The 22,215-nt window shown below is 56.3% G+C and overlaps 1 protein-coding gene across 1 annotated transcript; it reads left to right on the forward strand.

Annotated features, from left to right (window-relative positions):
- The first annotated feature begins 4,202 nt into the window (after positions 1–4,202).
- Positions 4,203–21,630, forward strand: EHD2 (EH domain containing 2). Its single transcript, XM_049787265.1, has 5 exons — positions 4,203–4,668; positions 5,799–5,896; positions 10,486–10,898; positions 18,070–18,234; positions 20,224–21,630. Exons 1-5 carry the CDS (start codon positions 4,265–4,267, stop codon positions 20,773–20,775), a joined length of 1,632 nt encoding a protein of 543 aa, XP_049643222.1. The 5' UTR covers positions 4,203–4,264; the 3' UTR covers positions 20,776–21,630.
- The last annotated feature ends 585 nt before the right edge of the window (positions 21,631–22,215 follow it).

A 22,215-nucleotide genomic window follows, 5' to 3' on the forward strand; every position in this document is an offset into this window, starting at 1 on the left:
GTGCCTGCCAGGAGCTATTTCTGAGCAGACAGCCAGGAGTAACCCCTGAGCACCGCCGGTGTGGCCCAAAAAAAAAAAAAAAAAAAAAAAAAAACAGAGAAGAAAGAGAAGGAAGAAGGTGAAGGAGGGGGAGGAGGAGGATAAGAAGTAGAAGGAGGAGGAGGAGGAAGATGTGGAGGAAGAAAGGAAGAGGAAAGAATTCTCATCAGAACCCAACTATTTCAATATATGTATATAAAATCTGACTGCAGGGGTCTGAGTGATAGTACAACAGGGAGTGGGGGATGGGGATGCTTGCCTTGCATACATCCAACCCGGTTTGCTCTGGGTCACCCTGTATTGTCCCCCAAGCCTCTGTGGGCATGATCCCAAAGTGAAAGCCAGAATAAACTCTGAGTACCCCCAGATATTGCCCTAAACCTAATTTAAAATGTAGGAATTCATGGGGCCTAGCACGTGCCAACCCCGGACGGGCTCTGGTTCAATTCCTGGCATCCCATAAGGTCCCCCAGGTCTGTCAGGAGCGACTTCTGAGCACAGAGTCAAGAGTAACCCCTGAGCGCCACCGTTAGGAGTGACCCCCCCCCAAATGTAGGAAATCAGAATCTATTTTTTTCTTTAATCTGACATCAGATTAAAGTACTTCTGACATATAATCCCGCCTTCTCCCATGTAAACATCTTTCTGAACTGTGGTTAAAATTGGAAAATCCCAAAACCCCCCCCAATGGCATGGTTTCTGCTTCTTCCTTTTGGGGGCCCCAACCTGCAGTGTTGGGGGCTTACCCCTGGCTCTGAGTTCAGATACCTCCCCCCAAACTATCTCTCCAGCCCCTGCTCCCTGTATTTGTTCAAACTGTTCCTAGAAACCACTTCCAGCTTAGAGTGGAACCCCTCAACCAGGACACAGGAATGTTGTCATAGCTGGAGATATTGCTCAGTGGGGAAGGAGCTGGCCTTGAACGCAGCTGACCCAAATTCAATCTCTTGCACCACATAGGGACCCCCAAGCACTGCCAGGAATGATTCCTGAGCGCAGAGCCAGGAGGAAGCCAGAGCATCACCAGGTGTGCCTCCCCCAAAACGAAACAAAACATTACCCCAAAAAGTTCCAGATTGGGAAGAAGCCAGCTCAGACACAGAATGCTGTTTCTGTATGGGTCCATCCTGAGAATGTCCAAATGCAGGCCCTATTGATTTGGGGGCCAGGAGGGGTGGGGAGAGGGTGCTTGGATGCTGTCTTTGAGGTGGGCCCTTTCCTCTAGGAACCAAGGGCAGTGCTCAGAGAGAAACTGGAGGCAGAATTTATTGTATTGACTATATATCGGGGCTGGAGCAATAGCATAGCAGTAAGGCGTTTGCTTTGCACACTGCCCACCTGGGTTCGATTTCCAGCATCCCATATGGTCCCCTGAGCCTACCAGGAGAGCGATTTCTGAGCGCAGAGCCAGGAGTAACCCCTGAGAGCCGCCGGGTGTATCCCCAAAACCAAACCAAATTAAATTAAAGCAACCGAGAAAAGTACCTCATTTATAAAAAAAAAAAAAAATTTATCTGGGGGTGTAGGGAGGACAATTTGGGGATGGGAATCCCCCCTGATTTTATGTAAATATGTACCTAAAATATTATTGTCAACAATATGTAAGCCACTATGATCAAAATAAAAATTATATTAAAAAAAAAAGAATAAGAAGATTCATAAAGAACAAAAAAAAATTTATCTGACCAAATAAATCTTTTATAAATAAAAACCTATATATCTATCTATATCTATCTATATGTATATTTTTTTGCTGTCCCGGGAATCGAACCCACGGCCCTCCACGTACACAGCTGGAGTGAAGAATCTGAATCCAGGCCTCTGGCATTCCCCCCTTTCCTGCTCTCACTGCCCGCCAGAGGGCGGCAAAGTCCGGCTCGGGTCCGGGGCAGAGTGGGGGGGCCCTGCTATCGCCCCACCCCCCCACTTTCCCCTCCCCTCCACCCTCCCCTCCCTGCCCTCCCTTCTCCCCTGCGCTCAGCCGCGCCCCGCGCACACCGCTCCAGACGCGCCCCGCTCTGCAGCCGCTGCTCGGAACCCCCCGGACCCCGTCCAGCCGCGCGCGCCCAGCGGTGAGTGGCACCCCAAGGTGGCAGAGGGGGACCCTCCGTCCCTGCTGCGCCCCCTGCCACGCGAGCCCTCAGCCTGGAGCGTCCCCCCGGGACCCCCAATCCATCTCCCCTGCACCCCTGAACTATGGCCCTTCACCCCCAAATCTCTCCCAGGCACCCCCTCCCCATTCTCTCTCCACCCGGGGGTCTCCCTCCAGGGCACTTCTTGATCCCTTGGGCCCTCTAGGAGTCCTCACCCCTAAGGATCCCCCTGCCAGGACCTCTCCCCATTGGGCGTGAACCCCAACATCCCAGCACCCTCCATGTCCCAGATGCCAGACTCCCACTTTTTTAGGTTATCTTGAATGTAAAAAATAATTTTCTTGCTTGTTTGTTTTGGGGCCACACCCGGCTGGCGCTCAGGGCTCGCTCACTCCTGGCTCTGCGCTCAGGAATGACTCCCTCCTGGCAGGCCTCTGGAGAGGGGGGACCCTAGGGGGTGTCTGGGGAATCCAGGCCTGGTCTGCTGCTGCCTGCAAGGCAAAAGCCTTCCCTGCTGTGCTGTCTCTTCAGGGTGGGGTGGGGGGACCCCAGGTTACTATGACTGTAAAAGATAATAACTTTAAACAGAGTGAATTCGTACTTTTATTGGTTCACACCCAACAGTCCAGTCTTTGGTGAGGTTTGGGGTGCTTGCTGTGTCCCAGAGACAAGCCCGTTCCCCAAGTTCTCCAGCTGTCCCTGCTCATCTTTCTCTGCCCTGGATAAGCTAGAATCCTTTCTGCACCCGCACTCACAGCCCGATTCAATTTTCTGAGTGGGGACTGGAGCTCGGAGGCCCCATGCTGATCTATCTCCTGCTGGTTTGGGAGCCGGGACACACCAGCACCCCTTAGGACAGGGCTGCCGGAATGCCAGGTCGACCTCGGTCCAGGGGCAGCAGCACAGACCCTATGGGGCGTGGGGGAAAGGGGACCGAGTGGCCCCAGCTCTGCTCACCACATTCCTCTCCCTGCCCCCTGGGACACACCCGCGGGGGGACTTAGGCTCCCAGGGGTTCTGGACCCAGAGCCCTGAGACCCCTTGGCAGTGCTGCTCTCCTGTGCCCCCTGCCCCGGCTTGATGGAGCAGGCAAACACACTGCCTGGAGCTTGCAAGGGAGTCGGGACAGGCTGCAGCACAGAGCTGGATCAGCCCCGTCCTGCTGCTCGCCCAGTGTTCTCCTCTCCTTTCTTCCTCTCCTCCCCTCCTCTCCTCTCCTCCTCTTCCCCTTCTTCCCTCTCCTTCTCCTCCTCTCTTCCCCCTATCCTGGTCCAGACCCCTCTCAGTGCCCAGATTCTGAGCAACCTCTTTTATTTCTTCTTCTGTGTTTGGAGCACATTCAGCTTTGCTCAGGGGTTACTCCTGGCTCTGCACTCAGGAATCACACCTGGAGGGACTTAGGGGACCAACCGGGATGCCGGGATCTGGAGATCGAATCTGGGTCGGTCTTGTGCAAGGCAGGCTCCCTCCAAGCTGTGATACCTGTTGTCCTGCCCAGCCCCTCTGCAAGAACTCCTGTCTCGGACACCCCACTTGAGGTGTGGTGGACCCCGAGAGGAGGTGGTGGTGTCCTCAAGCCTGGCACTGCCCACGGCCCTGCCCGTGCCCAGCGTCTCCCAGAACGAAGCCTGGTGGGGTCTGGTGAGCCTTAGTGTAATGAAGGGAGTCAGAGGGAGAGAGAGGAAAAGGCCACTTCAGGGATGAACAGTTCTGGGCTCTAAGTTTCCTTCCTGCCCCCCTCCGCACCTCAACCTCGGTCTCCCCCACGTTTTCCTCCTCCGGCCTTCCAGAAAGTTGGTTTTCCCCATGGACCTCTATTCCGGCATTCCCCACCCTTCACTGTCTGTTCCTTTACTGCCTGTTCTTCCAGGTAGTCCTTCATCAACGTCCTTCCCTTTCTACAGACCCTGATCTCTGCCAGCAGGCGGTCCAGCCCCTCAACCGCATTCTGTCCTCTTCTTCCAGGCAGTCCTCCGTCAGCATCCTTCCCTTCCTACCCTGATCTCTGCCAGCAGGCGGTCCAGCCCCTCAACCCCTCAACCCTCATTCTGTCCTCTTCCCCCAGGCAGCCCTCCGTCCGTCGACCCCCTCTCCTCCTGCGCGTCCCGCTCAGCGGCCAGCCGGCCGGCAGCATGTTCAGCTGGATGAAGCGGGCGGGGGGCCGGGGCCAGCAGCCCGAGGCCATCCGCACGGTGACCTCGGCCCTCAAGGAGCTGTACCGCGCCAAGCTGCTGCCCCTGGAGGAGCACTACCGCTTCGGGGCCTTCCACTCGCCGGCGCTGGAGGACGCCGACTTTGATGGCAAGCCCATGGTGCTGGTGGCTGGCCAGTACAGCACGGGCAAGACCAGCTTCATCCAATACCTGCTGGAGCAGGAGGTGCCCGGCTCCCGCGTGGGGCCCGAGCCCACCACCGACTGCTTTGTGGCCGTCATGCACGGGGAGGCCGAGGGCATCGTGCCAGGCAATGCCCTGGTGGTGGACCCCGACAAGCCCTTCCGCAAGCTCAACCCCTTCGGGAACACCTTCCTCAACAGGTGAGTGGCCCGTCCACGCTCCCACCTGGCCCTGGCCACGCCCTGGGTCTGCCCACCCACGCCCTGGTCCACCCTGGTCTGCCCTGTCCACGCCTCTGCCATCCTCTGTCCACGCTCTGTCCAGGCCCCTTTCACATCAGACTCTGCCCTGGCCACGCCCTACCAGACACTGGCCATCCCATCAAGCACTGGCCACGCCCTGGGACCGCCCACCACGCCTAGGCCCACCCTGGCCTACCCTGTCCACGTCTCTGCCATCGTCTGTCCAGGCGGTGTCCATGCCCCTATCACACCTGACCCCGCCCTGGCCACACCCTCACCATCCCTGGCCACATTCCTACCTGGCCCTGGCCATGCCTTGGGCCCGCCCATCCACACCCTGGCCCACCCTGGCCTACCCTGTCCACGACTCTGCCATCCTCTGTCCAGGCCCTGTCCAGGCCCATCCCTGGCCACGCCCCCACCAGACACTGACCACGCCCATACCTGGCCCTGGCCACGCCCTGTGCCCACCCACTCACACCCTGGCCCACCCCTCCGGCAGCCTCTGGCCGCGCCTCTTTCACACCTGACCACGTCCCTTCCATATCTGGCCCCGCCCAGGTCCTGCTCATTTCCACACCCCCATCCACACTCTTGTCCCTGCCTCTGTCCACGCCCCTTTCATGTCTGATCCAACCCTGTCCATGCCCTAAACCTACCCATCCATACCCTGTCCACACCCTGTCCATGCCTGTGGCATCCTTTGTCCACTCCCCTTTCAATCTGGCCCCGCCCCTGCTTACGCCCTAGCCACGCCCCATCCTCTGTTCCTGCCTTCCAGCGCCCCTTCTGTATCTGGCCACGCCCATGTCATAACCGTATCCCCGCCCCTATCCCCGCCCCTTTTCAGGTCTGGCCGAGCCCCTGCCCAGGCCCCTGTCCTCCTCTGGCCACGCCCACCCCGCCCCTGTGTCCCCCCCCCCTGCCCACGCCCCAGTCCACACCCAACGCAGCCCCTGGCCAGCCCCTGGCCACCCTTCTGCACCCCTGGCCCTGGCCCTGACCCCGCCCCTCTATGTGCCTGCCCCTGGGGCTCTCCAGCCCACTCCCCTCGGCCCTACTGACCCACTTGCCCACCCTTCCTGCAGGTTCATGTGCGCTCAGCTTCCCAACCAGGTCCTGGAGAGCATTAGCATCATAGACACTCCTGGAATCTTGTCGGGCGCCAAGCAGAGAGTGAGCCGAGGTGAGGCCCGGAGGCCAATCTGAGGGAGGAGGCCTAGGACCTAGTCAGAAGGTGGGGGACCCAGAGTCCAGCCAGAGGGAGGAGGGCTCAGACTCCCAGCCAAAAGACAGAGGGCCCACGCACCAGTCAGAGGGAGGAAGCCCAGATTCCCAATCAGAGTGGGGACTAAACTTTTAGTCTGAGGGAAGAAGGGCTGGGGCCTTGGACCCCTGGATCTGAGGGAGGAGACTGCAGTCTGAACCTCCTAATTTAAGGGAGGAGGACCAGGCGGCTGCAGAGGCAGCGTGCTTGAGGGCCCTGAGCAGGCTGGGGACCAGAGGAGGGGAAGGCTGGAAGGTTTTGTGTGGGCGCACCCCAGGGTGGGGGCGGGACACGTGTGGGCAGGCCAGCAGAAGGCAGCATGTCTGGGCGGGCCTGGAGGCTTCAGGGGGAGAGACAGGCCTGAAAGGGGCAGGGCAGGACTGGGGGTGCCTGGGGGCGCGGGTGGAGAGAGCCTGGGGTGGCCCAGGGCTCCTGGCTCGGGCTGGGTCTGGGCGGCAGATGGGGCACAGGAGAGGCTGGAGGGGTCCTGGGCAGAGCCAAGAGTGGCTGGAATTTATAAACAGCTGTGCGGGGGTGGGGGGGGTGAGGGCAGGATTCCAACGGGGCCTGCGGGGACCCGGCCCCCCTACACCGCACTCCCATGGGCCCGGAGCGGGAACTGGGGCAAAGGAGGGTGCAGCTGGGCCAGAGGGGAGGGAGGCTGGGCCGGGCCAGGGCGTGAGGGCGTGAGGCTGCCGTGAGCTGGCATGGGGAGCAACGACTGTACCAGACCCCAGACACCCCAGAAAAGGCAGAAGCTGCTGATCTGCGAGAAACGGTGGGGAGGACCCCAAGGAGGAAGACCTGAGAGGCTGGACCAAGAGAGCTGAGGGGGGGGGCGGGCTGTGTCCACATGGGATTTTATGATACTTTGGGGGGCCGTGGGATGTGGGAGTCACTGCGTATGAGTCTATGCATATGTGTAAATGTGCATATATGTGGGAGCATTTGCACTTATATTTTGGTGGTTACCTTAAGGCCTTGCTAGAATCCAGGTGATGCCGGGGATCGAACCCGAGACCTCCTGCCTGTGTGTGTCTGCCTGTTGCATCCTGGCTCTGGCCCAGGACTGCGCAGTCGTCCCAAACTCGGGGTGCAGCTGCCTGGGGGTACCTCTACCCCATTCCTGCTGGGTTCACAGCATGGCTGTACCAGAATGCAGTGCCTTGCACCTACCTCTTTTGCTTAGTGACCGTGACCCCCTTTTTCCAGTTCCAAGGCCCCAGGGTGCAGATTTGTGAGTGTTTGTTGAGTGTGTGGTTGCCTGGGTGTGAGGGCCCTGGGGCCCCAGAGCGAGGAATGGGAACCCCGAAATGCTGTCCTCTCCCAGGGCCTCTGTGTCCCCCATGGGAACGGCCTCTTCCTGGGGGGCTCAAGGTTTGGACAGTCAGCATGGTGGGGGTGCCCAGGAGTGTTGGGGGCAGGCCCGGCTCCACTGCCACGTCTCTGGGTCCCCACACTGACTCAGCCACCCTCCCCGCCCCCCGTGAGACACTCTTTCCAAATTCCAGCACTGTGTGTTTGTGTAGGGGGGGGCACCCCGTTGCTGGCCCTGGTAACTGGGCCCTTCTGCCCCCACCCCCCAGTGCCCACACTCCGCCCAGTCCTGTCTCCAGAGACAGTGGAACTTGCTTCCTCCTTGGCAGGCACAGGCTGGGCGGGCTGGGGAGATTGCACAGCGAGTGAGGTACTTGCCTGGTTCTTGGCTGGCTTGGGTTCGATCCTGGGCACCCCATAGGGTGAGCTGATTCCTGCCAGGAGTGATTCCTGAGCACAGAGACAGGAGTAAGCCCTGAGCACTGTCAGGTGTGGCTTGAAAATGAAGGAAGGAAAATAGAGAGAGAAAGGAAGAAAAGAATGAAAGGAAAGAGAAAGAAAAAAAGAAAGAAAGAAAGAAAGAAAGAAAGAAAGAAAGAAAGAAAGAAAGAAAGAAAGAAAAATAAAGAAAGAAAGAAAGAGAAAGAGAGAAAGAGAAAGAAAGAAAGAAAGAAAGAAAGAGAGAAAGAAAGAGAGAAATAAAGAAAGAAAGAAAGAGAAAGAGAGAAAGAAAGAAAGAAAGAAAGAAAGAAGAAAGAGAGAGAGAGAGAGAGAGAGAGAGAGAGAGAGAGAGAGAGAGAGAGAGAGAGAGAGAGAGAGAGAGAGGGGCCCGGAGAGATAGCACAGCGGTGTTTGCCTTGCAAGCAGCCGATCCAGGACCTAAGGTGGTTGGTTCAAATCCTGGTGTCCCATATGGTCCCCCGTGCCTGCCAGGAGCTATTTCTGAGCAGACAGCCAGGAGTAACCCCTGAGCACCGCCGGGTGTGGTCCAAAAACCAAAAAAAGAAAAAAAGAAAAAGAAAGAAAGAAAGAGGGGGCCGGAAAGATAGCATGGAGGTAAGGCATTTGCCTTGCATGCAGAAGGACAGTGGTTCAAATCCTGGCACCCTATATGGTCCCCGAGCCTGCCAGGAGCGATATCTGAGCATAGAGCCAGGAGTAGCTCCTGAGCACTGTTGGGTGTGACCCCCCCCAAAAAAAAACAAAGAAAGAAAGGTAGGAAGGAAGAGTAAGAAAGGAAAGAAGGAAGGAAGAAGAAAGAAAGGAGAAAGAAGAATAGAAAAAGAAACGGGGGCCCGGAGAGATAGCACAGCGGCGTTTGCCTTGCAAGCAGCCAATTCAGGACCAAAGGTGGTTGGTTCTAATCCCAGTGTCCCATATGGTCCCCTGTGCCTGCCAGGAGCTATTTCTGAGCAGACAGCCAGGAGTAACCCCTGAGCACCACCGAGTGTGACCCAAAAAAACCAAAAAAACCAAAAAACAAAAACAAAAACAAAAAAAAGAAAAAAAAAGAAAAAGAAACGGGCCAGAAAAAAACTCTTTGGAATTTCTTTGAAACCTGCAAGTAAGTCCTGGGTTATGAATGGAGGTCAGGTGGCTGTGGACCTCCTCCAGGAAGACCTCCTTGACTCCCTAGGTTCTCCCAGTGGCCACTGATTGCTCTGAGGTGCATCCTTGTCCCTAGTGAACTCGGCCCGGAAAGGACACGCTGGACTTAGAGAGACACTCGGTGTCCGTAACATGGGGCTCTGGGGTGTGTTCCCCGGATGAGCCCCCCCACCCTGAGGGCAGGTTCACATCCTCAGCACTGTTCATTGATGTTCTCTTTACCCTGACCCGGGCTGGGAGATGGTCCCTCCCACCTTGTCCACTGGACCAGAGAGGAAGCAGAGGTCGGAGGGGTTATCTACTTGCTGACAAGATGAAAGCTGGAGAGACATAAAAGCTTTGTACACAGCTGACTCAGGCGCCATACCCAGCCAACATCCCCTCTAGCAGTGATGGCGAACCTTTTGGGGCCCGAGTGCCGAAACTGCCGCACAAAACCAAAGAATTTCCTCCAAGTGCCAGCATGCCAATTAAACCTTAATAACAAGATTTTAGTATCTAAAAACTCTATCAATTTTATAAATTTATTAATTGCGGACCTTCCCACGTGTCACTGCTGGCATGTGTGCCATAGATTCGCCATCGCGGCCCTATAGGATCCCCCAAACACTGCTAGGAGGCATCCCCGAGCACAGAGCCAGGAGTCATCACTCGGCACAAAACCAGGATTTAGCCCTGAGCTGAGAGTACAAAGCCAGGAGTGATCCTGAGCAGAGCCAGCAGTCAACTTTGAGCACCTCCAGAAAACAAACCGAGCCCCCAAAATACACAGACTCTGGACCAAGCTGAGGGACACTTGAGCACATAGCTGGGGGAGTGTCTCAGCCCTTTCTCTCTGCGTCCCCAAATAATCACCCCTGTGAGTGGACAGAGGAAGGTGAGCCAAGCAGAGTGGGGGGTGCATGGAAGGAGGCAGGAGTGAGTGGGTGAGAGGAGGAGGGTAGAGGGCAGCAGAGGGGGTGGAATGCCTGGTTGGGGGGGACTCAACTTTGGCCTCAATAGACCTGATGCAGGAGCTGGAGTCATAGAACAGCTGCAGGGCATTTGCCTTGCATGCAGCCAATCCAGGACAGGTGGTGGTTCGAATCCTGGCATCCTATATGGTCCTCCATGCCAGGAACGATTTCTGAGCACATAGTCTGGAGTAACCCCTGAGCAACACTGGGTGTGCCCCCCCCCCAAAAAAAATAGACCTGATGCAAAGTCTTGTTCGCTTGTGTTTTTGGTATTTGGGGGAGAATAAAGTCTGGAGATGCTCAGGGCTTACTCCCAGCTCTGTGCTCAGGCTTACTCCCAGCTCTGTGCTCAGGAACTACTCCAGGTGGTGCTCAGGGAACCCTAAGGGTAGTTGGGGGGTGGGTGGGATCGAACCCGGGTCAGCCACATGCAAGGGTGCAAGGCCAACGCCCTCACCACTGTGCTATGTATGCTCCGGCCTCTGATGGACTGACTTGAGCAGTGCAGAGCCTGGACAGCCGTACTACCCGGCCCTGCTGGGCAGAAAGTGGGGTGTGCTTGGGTGGAGGGCGAGCCTTGGCGACCTCTGCCCCGGTGACCCCCACCTCCCCGACTGTCCCCCCCAGGCTATGACTTCCCGGCCGTCCTGCGCTGGTTCGCCGAGCGGGTGGACCTCATCATCCTCCTGTTCGACGCGCACAAGCTGGAGATCTCCGACGAGTTCTCGGAGGCCATCGGCGCCCTGCGGGGCCACGAGGACAAGATCCGGGTGGTGCTGAACAAGGCGGACATGGTGGAGACGCAGCAGCTGATGCGCGTGTACGGGGCGCTCATGTGGGCGCTGGGCAAGGTGGTGGGCACCCCCGAGGTGCTGCGGGTCTACATCGGCTCCTTCTGGTCGCAGCCGCTGCTCGTGCCCGACAACCGGGCCCTCTTCGAGCTGGAGGAGCAGGACCTGTTCCGGGATATCCAGGGGCTGCCCCGCCACGCGGCCCTCCGCAAGCTCAACGACCTGGTCAAGCGTGCCCGGCTGGTGCGGGTGAGTAGTGCGGGACGGACTGGAGGGCGGCCGGGAGGAAGGGGCCTCCAGAGTCCTTCCTGCCCCTGGAGCCATCTGCCCTTCTGATCCGGGATTCAGGGATTGAAGCAGGGTGGCTGATCCTTTCTGGGGGTGGTGGTGGTGGTAGAATTCCACAGAGAGTGGAATGAGCCCTGAGCACTGTCTGGAAGTGAAGGAAGAGAGAGAGAGAGAGAGAGAGAGAGAGAGAGAGAGAGAGAGAGAGAGAGAGAGAGAGAGAGAGAGAGAGAGAGAGAGAGAGAGAGAGAGAGAGAGAGAGAGAGAGAGAGAGAGAGAGAGAGAGAGAGAGAGAGAGAGAGAGAGAGAGAGAGAGAGAGAGAGAGAGAGAGAGAGACGCAGAGACAGAGAGAGAGAGAGACGCAGAGACAGAGAGAGAGAGAGACGCAGAGACAGAGAGAGAGAGACGCAGAGACAGAGAAGAGAGGAGGAAAGAAGAAAGGAAGGAAGGAAAAGGAAGGAAGGAAGGAAAAGGAAGAAAGGAAGGAAAGGAAGGATGGAAGAAAGGAAGATGGGGCTGGAGAGATACCATGGAGGTAGGGCGTTTGCCTTGCTTGCAGAAGGACGGTGGTTCGAATCCTGGCATTCCATATGGTTCCCCGAGCCTGACAGGAGCGATTTCTGAGCATAGAGCCAGGAGATAGAGCCAGGAGTAACCCTTGAGTGCTGCCAGGTGTGACCCAAAAACCAAAAGGAAGGAAGGAAGGGAGCGAGGGCGGGCCAGTGAAAAAACAGTGCCAGGAGTCAATCCTGAGCACTGTCGAGTATGGCCCCCAAACCAAACCAAACCCAGAAATAATCAAAGGGAATCTGTGGTTTATTTGAGGCTGGAGCAATAGCCCAGCCAGTGGGTTGGGCGTTTGCCTTGCAGGCGGCTGACACAGGTTTTGATCCCCAGCACCCCATCTGATTCCCACACCCCTCCAGGAGGAATCCCTGAGTGCAGAGCCGGGAGGCAGCCCTGAACACCACCGGTGCTACCCAAACACTGAAACCAAAACCTGTGGTCCTGCCTTTTTCTCTGCCTTCACCTCCTCCTGCCCACACTCAGACCCCTGCCATGCACCCAGATTCCCCTGGACTCCAGCCCCAACCAGAAAAAAGGGGGTCGGAGCCTGCACTGGCTGATCTGGGTTGGGTCCCCAGCACTCCACAGGGTCCCTCGAGCACCACCAGGGATTTCTTCAGAACATGAGCCCCTAGCATAGGCACTTTGGTTCGATGGCAAAAGGAGGTGTTAGCTCACGCCCAAGGACCCCACAATTTAGCTTTGCTCCTGTTTTAGGGGAAAAAGTCATCTAGAGATCCCAGAAATTTACTTCTTTTTAAAAAAGAGAATTGCCAGGAGCCAGAGAGATAGCACAGCGGTAGGGCAATAACCTTGCACGCTGCTAACCTGGGAAGGACCCAGGTTCAATCCCAGGCATCCCATATGGTTCTCAGAGCCTGACAGGAGCGATTTCTGAGAGCAGAGTCAGGAGGAACCCCGGAGTGCCGCCAGGTGTGGCCCAAAAACCAGAAATAAAAAGAAAAGTCAAAAAGAATGCCCTTTCACCCCAAATTTCTACTGTACCCTTAGATTCTTGTGGTGCCCCCAAGGGAACTGTTGCCTTCTTTGGTTTGTGTTTATTATTATTATTATTATTTATTATTATTATTAGCATTATTAGCATTACTATTGTTACTGTGTCTTGGGAGTCACACCAGGGATATTCAGAGGTTACTCCCAGCTCTGTGCTCAGGAATCACTCCTGGTGGGGCTGAAGGGATCCCATGGGGTGCCAGGAATCCAACCAAAGCAAGCACCTTCCCTGTTGTCCCATCTCTCAGGCCCCCCCAGTAATGCCCGTTTTGGGAGACACGGTGTAGGGGCCATGCAGGTGACAGAAGTAGAGGCTGGAAGTGGATGGGAGTCAGGAGTCCCTGAGGCCTCAGGCCTGTTGGTCAGGAACCATCTAGAAGCTATAGGAGGCAGGGGGATTCACGCTCGTGGGGGGCAGATGCAAGGACTTGATTTGGGTGTTTGGGCCACAGCAAGCAGTGCTAAGGCTGACTCCTGGTTCTGTGCTCAGAGCTGGGAGAATCTTGGGTGGAATTGGGGTGGGCTGTGTGCAAGGCCAGAATTTCCCTGTCTCTCAGGGCCCCTATTCAGGGTGGGGTGAGGCCGAAGCGTGGGCGGGTGCGGCCGGTCAGGAAGCGGCCCTGGAGAGAGGGTGGGGAGCACTGGTTGAAGAGGACTCCAGAGGCCCAGTGGAACATTGGTGGGCAGGCTGCCAAGCTGGGGCCAGGGCAGGAAGCGGGCCCAGCCAGGAGGCACTGAGGTGCTGGTTAAGGAGCAGGCGGAGGGGGTGAGTCAGCGCCCCCCACCCCAGGAATCCTCCCTGGGAGGGAGGGGCCCCCATTCGGGCCTGGGAACAAACCAACCTCTCCTCCAGGCCTGTTCTCTCTCTCTCTCTCTCTCTCTCTCTCTCTCTCTCTCTCTCTCTCTCTCTCTCTCTCTCTCTCTCTCTCTCTCTGTCTCTCTCTCTCTCTCCTCTCTCCTCTCTCCCTCTCCTCTCTCCCCTTCTCTTCTTCTTCCCCCTTTCTTTTCCCTCCCTGTCTTCACTTTTCCTGTATCTCCCTCTCTCTAACTCTCTCTACTCGCTACCTCTCGCTCTCTCCTGCTTATTCTGTTCCTTTCTCTCTCTGTCTCCCTTTCTCTTTCCCTCCGTCTCTCTACCCCTCTCCCTTGTCCTCCCTCTTTATATTTCTTAATTCTTTATTTCTCTCCAAATATCTCTTCCTCTTTCCTTTCCTCTCTCCCATCTTTTCCTCCTTCTTTCTCTCCCTCTCTCTCTCCAGTCTTTTTCCCTCTTTATCTCTTTCCTATCTCTGTCTGTCTCCCTCTCTGTCTCTTTTTATCTCCCTGTCTGTGTCTCTGTGCCTCTCTCTGTCTCGCTCTGTCCTCCTCTCTGTTTCTTTGTCTCCCTTTCTGCCTGTCTCCCTCTTCATCTCTGTTTTTGTCTCCATGTCTGTGTTTTTGTCTACCTCTCTGTCTCTCTTTGTCTCTGTGCCTTTTTCTGTCTCCTTGTCTCTCTCTTTGTCTCTGTCTCTGTGTCTCCATGTCTCTGTGCTTCTATCTCTTTTTGTCTCTGCTCTCTACTTCCTTCTCTGTCTCTCTATCTCTCTCCCTTTCTGCCTGTCTCCTCTGTCTCTTTGTCTCAGTCTCTCTGTCTCCATGTCTCTGTGCTTCTCTCTGTCTCCATGTCTCTGTGCTTCTCTGTCTGTTTCTGCCTCTTTGTCTCCCTTTCTCTCTCTCTCTCTGTCTCCCTGTCTGAAGCGGTGCCCTGACTGGGTCTGGCAGGGGTGCGCAGACACCTGGGCCCCACAGGCAGGAGGTGGCTCCGGAAGGGCCGACAGACCCGGACAGACCCCGCCAGGCCCCGGGGTCCGGGCACCGCGCCCCGTTATCTCTTCCTGCCCAGTGCAGGCTTCCTCTCTGAAAAAGCCATTAGGCCCAGGACCTCAGTCCTGGCAGAGCCGCTGGCCCTGCCCCTTGCACCCCATTGGCCCGTTCTTTGGGACCCTCCCACGCGAGGCCACATCCCACTATCTGATTGGGCTCTGGGCAGCAGGCCACGCCTCCGCCTCCTGCTGGTGCCTCAAAAACTAGGCCAGAACTAGGCAGTAGGGAGGGTTTTTGCCTTGCACCAGGCGACGCGGGTTCGATCCCTGGCAGCCCACCGTATCACCAGATTCTCAGCATCATCTCAGCTTCTTGGTGCTGGAGTCACCTCAGGGGTGTTCACCCAACTATTTGGGGTGACCCACGTGGTGCTGAAATTGAACTGGGGGAAAAAAGAGAAATTGAACTTGGGTTGGCCTTTGTTTAACCCCTCCGAGGAGTTTGTTTTTGTGGGGACACTCCTGGCTCTGTGATGCGGTCGCTTCCGAGGGTGCTCAGGGATGAAAGTGGGGTCACCTGCACGCAAGACAAGTGATTTAACCCCTCTACTATCTAGGGCCCCAGAATCACATTTTTCCTTCTTTTTAATTGAATCACTGTAAGATATGTGGTAGCCAACGTGTGCATGATTGAGTTTCAGTCCTACAGTGCAAAAATCACTTATTTTTATTTTTAATTAATTTGGGGGGGTTGGGCCACATTCAGCTGCACGCAGAGATTACTCTTCGCTAATAGCTCCTGCCGGGGATCGAACCTGGATTCGACCCGGGTTAGCAGTGTGCAAGGCCAATGCCCTACCACTGTGCACCACTCCAGCCCCAAGTCAAAAGACATTTGTAATGTGCTCTTGGGAACATCAGGGAGGGCTTTCAAGAGGAGGCAACCTCTAAGGGGAGACCTGGCTGTGGGGAATGGGTGACCAGTGCAAAAGCCTGAAGCTGGACCAGGCTGAAGCCAGAGTGTGAGGGAGGAAAGGAGGGGAAGATTCAGAACCTGCAGAGGTCACCCCCCAAAAAAAAAAAAAAAAAAAAGCAGCATTCCGATCTCCTGATTCCCTCAAAAAGCTTTTTAGAGATTTTTTTTAGTGCAACCCGTTTTAGCCTATTTTGAGCTAAATAATCAGACTTGCTCCCTCCCTGCGCTGACCCTGACAGTCAACTTCACATTCTTTCTCTAGAGGCAGCACCTTCGAAGACTTTCTGCAGTTTTTTTCCCACAGATGCTTTCATTTTGGGGGGGTGGGAGGAGGCATACCCAGTGGTGCTCAGGGCTGACTCCTGGCTCTGCCCTTAGGAATCACTTCTGGCAGTGTTTCGGGGGGCCCTATGGGATGCCAGGATCCAATCCGGGTCTGTCAGCTGTTTGCAAGACAAGCACAATCCTCATGGTCCAAGGTATCCTCAGGGGTCTGAGCGATAGTATTTGCCTTGCAAGTGGCTGACCTGGGTTTGACCCAGCATCTCATATTGTCCTCTGAGCAGAGCCCGGAATGAGTTCTGAGCACTGAGTCAGGAGTAAGCCCCAGCACTGCCCAGATGTGGCCAGAAGCAAAAATAAAATAAAATAAAATAAAATAGTTCCCAAACCACCCCATTCACCCAAAACAAAACAAAAACTAGGAGGACAGGCAAGAATTATCCATTCTTGGGGGCCAGAGAGAGCAGTGGCTCAAGCGGTAGGGCGTCTGCCTTGCACGCGCTAACCTAGACCGTATTGCAGTTCGATCCCCCGGTGTTCCATATGGTTCCTCAAGCCAGGAGCGATTTCTGAGCACATAGCCAGGAGTAACCCCTGAGTGTCACTGGATGTGGCCCAAAAAGCAAAAAGAGGAAAAAAAAAAAAAAAGAAATTATCCATTCTTGGGGCCAGAGTGATATAGCACAGCTATTGGGCTTGTACAAGACTGACCTGGGAAGGACCTGGGTTCAATCCCTGGCATCCCATCTAGTCCCCCAAGCCTGCCAGGAGCGATTTCTGAGCACAGAGCCAGGAGTAACCCCTGAGCGCCGCTGGGTTTGGCCCAAGAAAACAAAAAGCAAAAAAGAACTATCCATTCTTGCTCCTTTCTTTAATGCCTGTGACCCCTGGGTCCTCACACCTGCTCGGGCGGGCAGATGTGACAGTCTGCGTCCCACGTCCTGTTGCCTTTCCTGGTCTCCACCAGTGTGTGGGTGGGAAGTGAGTCAGACAAACAAACAAACAGCGCCTGGGCACAATCTCTGTGAACCCACAATCTCTGTGAACCAGCTTTGACTGTGTGAACCTGGGAGAGGGCCCAGAGTTCCCGGGGTCACAGTCCCAGAAAGGAGCTGGGTGGAAATGTGGAACTTGGATAAAAAGCAAATCGGGGTGGGTGGGGTAGTGGAGCAATAGCGTTTGCCTTGGCATGTAGCCATCCCAGCATTTCATAGGGTCCCCCGAGCACTGCCAGGAGAGATTCCTGAGTGCAGAGCCAGGAGGATTCCCTGAGTATCTCCGGGTGTGGCCCAAAAAGCAAAAAAAAAAAAAAAAAAGGCAAATTGAGATTATGACCTGGTATTTGGTCCTAAACTGCACTCCTGACCTCTCCTGATGCCAATAATTTCAGCTGTGGGGTGTGGAGTTGGACAGGAGGCCAGGAGGGGAGCCAGGAGACCTTGGGGTGAAGAGAGACAGAGACAGAGAGAGACAGAGAGACAGAGAAAGAGTAGGAAAGAGAAAGTATCCAGAAAACTGAGATCAAAGCTGGGTCCACGTTTCTGGCTTTGGCTGGGCAATGGGTGCTACTTCCTGAGTTGGGTGCGGTGGGGGCTGATCCCAGATTCCAGTCAGGGCGTCACCCCAGCACGCTCTCTAGGAATGTCCACAGGGCTCCCAGAGGCCTGAATGCCAGGGAGAGGCCGTACTGGTATGTGGCCCTGTTGTGTGGACTGGAAGCATTTAGATTGGGGGGCTCCGGAGTCTTAATGCCACGGCGCTCACGAGGCTTCCTGCAGCTCTTAGGGAGAGAGTTCCGAGGGCTGAAGTGCAGGCTGCCATGTTGGGCTCTGTGTGAGCTCCAGTACGATATGGTTCCTGGAACACTGCTTGAAACAGCCTCTAAGTTACAGTGGGTGTGGGACAAAAGCAGAGAGGGAAGGAGGAAGGGAGGGAGGGAGGGAGGGAGGGAAGAAGGAAGGAAGGAGGAAGGGAGGGAGGGAGGGAGGGAAGAAGGAAGGAAGGAAGGAAGGAAGGAAGGAAGGAAGGAAGGAAGGAAGGAAGGAAGGAAGGAAGGAAGGAAGGAAGGAAGGAAAGGAAAGGAGGGAGGAAGGGAGGGAGGAAAACAGACCAAGTGGGCCCAGAGATAATTTGAGGACTACATTCTTGCCTTGGATGTATCCAACCCAGGTTCAATTCTCATCACTTTATATGGTGCTCTGAGCCTGGCCAGGAGCGATCCCTGAGCTGGGAGTCAACCCTGAGCACTGCCAGCTGTGGTCCAAACTTGGATGTCCAAAGACATCCAAGAAAAGAAAGTCCACAAATGGGCCCAGAATGGTCCCATGGTCCAGTGCTTGTTCTGGGTGTCTGAGGCCCTGGGTTGGATCCCAAATCTTTCCCACCCCCGGATAAAAGATAAGAAACCCCAAGTCTTGGGGTCTACCCGGCCCAGCGCATCAGCTGCTGTGGGCGTGGGACGAGTGGATGGTGATTTGGGGTGCTTGCCCGCAGGTGCATGCCTACATCATCAGCTACCTGAAGAAGGAGATGCCGTCCGTGTTTGGGAAGGAGAACAAGAAGAAGCAGCTGATCCTCAAGTTGCCTGTCATCTTCGCCAAGATCCAGCTGGAGCACCACATCTCCCCCGGGGACTTCCCCGACTGCCAGAAGATGCAGGTGGGGGACTGTTGGGGACCCAAGGGGGCCTATGGGACAGGCTGGTGCTCGGACGAGCTCTGAGAGCCATAGAGAAGTAGAGGTTCCCGCTGGGGTGTTGTTTGGTGGATCCCAATAGGGGAGGTCAGGGAAAACCCCTATTACAGTGGCTTGATTCTTTCTCCCTCATCAGGAAAATCCTAGAAAATTATCCAGGACTAAGTTTAGGTCCCTTCTGTCTTATTCCCCCTCTATGCCTGATTGTCAAGTCCAAGAACCCCTCTTGGCACTTAATAGCTGTGGAAGCTCCAACCATTGCACCTAGCAAGAAGGGTGCAGGGTAAGGGAGAGGGAAAGTTAATGATGTAGCTGCAGCATTTCTCTTTAATGGCACGTTCTAGAGCCATTTGATTCAATAGCTCCTTCCTTCCTTCCTTCCTTCCTTCCTTCCTTCCTTCCTTCCTTCCTTCCTTCCTTCCTTCCTTCCTTCCTTCCTTCCTCCCTCCCTCCCTCCCTTCCTTCCTCCCTCCCTTCCTTCCTTCCTTCCTCCTTCCTTCCTTCCTTCCTTCTTCCCTCCCTCCCTCCTCCCTCCCTCCCTCCCTCCATCCCTCCCTCCCTCCCTCCTTCCCTCCCTCCCTCCCTCCCTCCCTCCCTCCCTCCTTCCTTCCTTCCTTCCTTCCTTCCTTCCTTCCTTCCTTCCTTCCTTCCTTCCTTCCTTCCTTCCTTCCTTCCTTCCTTCCTTCCTTCCTTCCTCTCATTCTCTCCTTTCTTTCTTTGGTACATGCAGGGCACATGCTCTGTTGCTGAGTTCCATCCTCCCACCCATATTTCACTTTCTGTGATAAAAAAAAAAAGTGTCCTGCAGTACATGAGCCACCCAGGAACCAAGTTCTATGTTCTGTGAAATCTGACCTAACATTTTTTTCTTGTTTGTTTTTGGACCACACCTAGCGATGCTCAGAGCTTCTTCCTGGCTCTGCACTCAGGAATCTCTGCTGGTGCTGCTTGGGGGAACCGTACAAGGCGCTGGAGATTGAACCCAGGACATTCTTGTGCAAAACAAGTGTCCTCCCACTGCACTATCTTTCTGGTTCCAGATCTCAGTCTCTTAATACAGTGGGGCCAGGTCATTCCAGCTGTCTGGGGCCTCGGGGTGAGGGTGGGAGATCCCCCCTGTCTGAGAGCAGCTGCTCACACCACACAGGCACTCCCTTTTCCCTCATGAGGGGCTGTGATGTCTTGTTAGCTCCTCTTAGAAGGACAAAGACAGGGGCCGGGTAGGTGGCGCTGGAGGTAAGGTGTCTGCCTTGCAAGCGCTAGCCAAGGAAGGACCGCGGTTCGATCCCCCGGCGTCCCATATGGTCCCCCCAAGCCAGGGGCGATTTCTGAGCACATAGCCAAGAGTAACCCCTGAGCGTCAAATGGGTGTGGCCCAAAAACCAAAAAAAAAAAAAAAAAAAAAAGAAGGACAAAGACAGAGGCCCAGAGACGGGTGGACAGTGGCCCAAGGACACACAGCTCTGAGGTGTGTGTGGGAACAATAGTTCCAACCCACCTGCCCTTTTTCTTTTTTGGCTTTTGTTTTGGGCCCACACTGGTTCTGTGCTCAGTACACTGGTGATGCTTGGCGGACTGTGTGGGCTGCTGGGGATCGAAGTGGGGCCTAGAAAAAGCCAGTCCCCTTTCACCTCTGTTCTCCCCTTCTCTCCCCCTCCCTTTCTCCTGCCACACCTCATTCTCTTCAAGTTCGAGGTGTCCCTCTGCATTTGTGGAAAAAACTTTACACACCCAGGCGCTCCCCACACAAAGGCTTGCCCTACAGCTGCTACCCTGAACAGCCCCCCCCCCCAAATTATGGAAGTTCGTGGAAGGGCTTGGTCATACAATATACCAGTACCTCTCAGGATAGAAGGCGCTCCTGCCCAGCATCCTGGGCAAGGGCAGCAGTCATCCTGGACTCCCGGTCTCAGGCCCACCTTGTCCTGTTACCCCTTTCCCGGTTCCCCCCAGGAGCTGCTGATGGTCCATGATTTTACCAAGTTCCACTCCCTGAAGCCAAAGCTCCTGGAGGCCCTGGACGAGATGTTGACCCGCGACATCGCCAAGCTGATGCCCCTTTTGCGCCAGGAGGAGCTGGAGAGCCCGGAGGCCGGGGTACAAGGGGGCGCCTTCGAGGGCACCCACATGGGCCCCTTCGTGGAACGCGGGCCCGACGAGGCGCTGGAGGACGGCCCTGAGGGCTCGGATGAGGAAGCTGAGTGGGTAGTGACCAAGGACAAGTCGAAGTACGACGAGATTTTCTACAACCTGGCACCCGCCGACGGCAAGCTCAGTGGCACCAAGGCCAAGACCTGGATGGTGGGCACCAAGCTGCCCAACTCCGTGCTGGGCAGGATCTGGAAGCTGAGCGACGTGGACCGCGATGGCATGCTGGACGACGAGGAGTTCGCCCTGGCCAGCCACCTCATCGAAGCCAAGCTTGAGGGTCACGGGCTACCAGCCCACCTGCCCCGCCGCCTGGTGCCCCCATCCAAGAGACGGCAGAAGGGCTCGGCTGAGTGAGCCCGTGGGGTCCCCCCTCTGCTGCCGCCACAGCTGCTGTCTGGGTGCCTTCCACCCCATCCCTGGCTGCACGCCTCGCACCCACCCTGGCAGGGCTGTGTATGGGGGAGAGGGTCTTCCCTCTCTGCCTTGCCCAAGGGGTTCAGCTTCTGTTTCCCCCCTCCACACAGGCGCATTACCATCACCACCCCAGCCCCTCATCACATCACCCTGCCCGGCACAGCTCTTGCTTTAGTATTTATTAGGCGCCTACTGTATACACCCCTTCTGTATCCACCCAGGAGAACGCGTGGGGCCCATGCTGTCCCATGCAGGCGTGCAACCTCATGTGCGCCCCAACTCTGGTTGGGACCCCACGCAAACAGCCCTCCTAGGTCAGAGCCAGCGTTGCTTCTCATGCTTCTACCTGGCCCCTTCGGGTGGGGTCGGAGGGGAAAGGACCATCTCCTGTTTCGGCAGCTGCACCCCTCTTGAGCTGTCCCCTCCACTTCTCACGCTCTTTTATTTTTGCTGCGCCCAGATGGGATGGTCACTTCGGGGATGCCTTGATCCCTTGACTTCCATTCCCCTGGGAGGGGGTGTCCATGTTTTAGGGGCCTTCCCCAGCAGATCTCAAGGTCACCGGGCTGCCTCATAGGGGACTTGTGGGAGGTGGGGTACTTGGTGCTAAAGCCCCCCTCCCTGAACTTTTAACCTGCACCCCTTTTCTAACCTCCCGGATGATGAGGGGGGTACCCGGGAGGTCTCTGTGGAGAGTGGGAGCTGGACCATGCCCCCCTGAGCACCCCCTCTCCATGGCTGGGCAACCCCAAAGTGCCTTCAGCACACAGCAAATAAAGCCAAGGCTTTTGTCCACGTTGGCACCGGGCTGTGAGTTCTGCTTTGTGTGTGTCTGATGTGGGGGGTTGTTTTCCATCGACCCCCCCAGGGAAGGGGGAGCCCTGGGCAGGGCTGAAGGTTTGGGGGGGATCCCCTCTGAAGGTTTCCAGAGCCCTGGGCAGAGAGGCCTTGACTCAACACAGCCAAGCCCGGTGACTCAGGCCTGGGCTGGGGGCCAGCTGCACATATTTTCCGAAGAAATGTTAACTCTGGGGCCCGCCCTCGGGGACATCCCTCCCTCGGCTCCCCCTGCTGGGCCTGGGAACGAGCAGGAGGGGCCTGTGCGCTGCCCTAAACCATGCACCCCAAGTGCCCCGCTTCAGCTGGCCATGCAACAGGTCCAGGCGGGCTCGTGCAGGGGACGGGTGACACTGTCCTCGAGGCACTCGCCGCCCCCGTGTGCGCGGCTCGAGGCCAGGGGACGGTGCCAAGCAGCGGCCCGGACTCGCTCGCGGTCTCGAACACGCATCCAAGGACCTCGCCCAGGACCGGCACGCGGGACCCCGCGCCCCCTGGCGGCCGCTCTGCAGCACAGCGGGCAGCGTCGGGTCTGGGTGGGCG

This window comes from Suncus etruscus, chromosome 14 (assembly GCF_024139225.1).
Source record: "Suncus etruscus isolate mSunEtr1 chromosome 14, mSunEtr1.pri.cur, whole genome shotgun sequence".
Classification (NCBI taxonomy): domain Eukaryota; kingdom Metazoa; phylum Chordata; class Mammalia; order Eulipotyphla; family Soricidae; genus Suncus; species Suncus etruscus.

Bases quoted from the DNA above. Each gene is read 5' to 3' on its own strand.
- EHD2 (XM_049787265.1), top strand. From the start codon at position 4,265: ATGTTCAGCTGGATGAAGCGGGCGGGGGGCCGGGGCCAGCAGCCCGAG. The intron at 5,897-10,485 runs GTGAGGCCCGGA...TGTCCCCCCCAG, and splicing joins CAAGCAGAGAGTGAGCCGAG to GCTATGACTTCCCGGCCGTC. The intron at 10,899-18,069 runs GTGAGTAGTGCG...GCTTGCCCGCAG, and splicing joins AGCGTGCCCGGCTGGTGCGG to GTGCATGCCTACATCATCAG.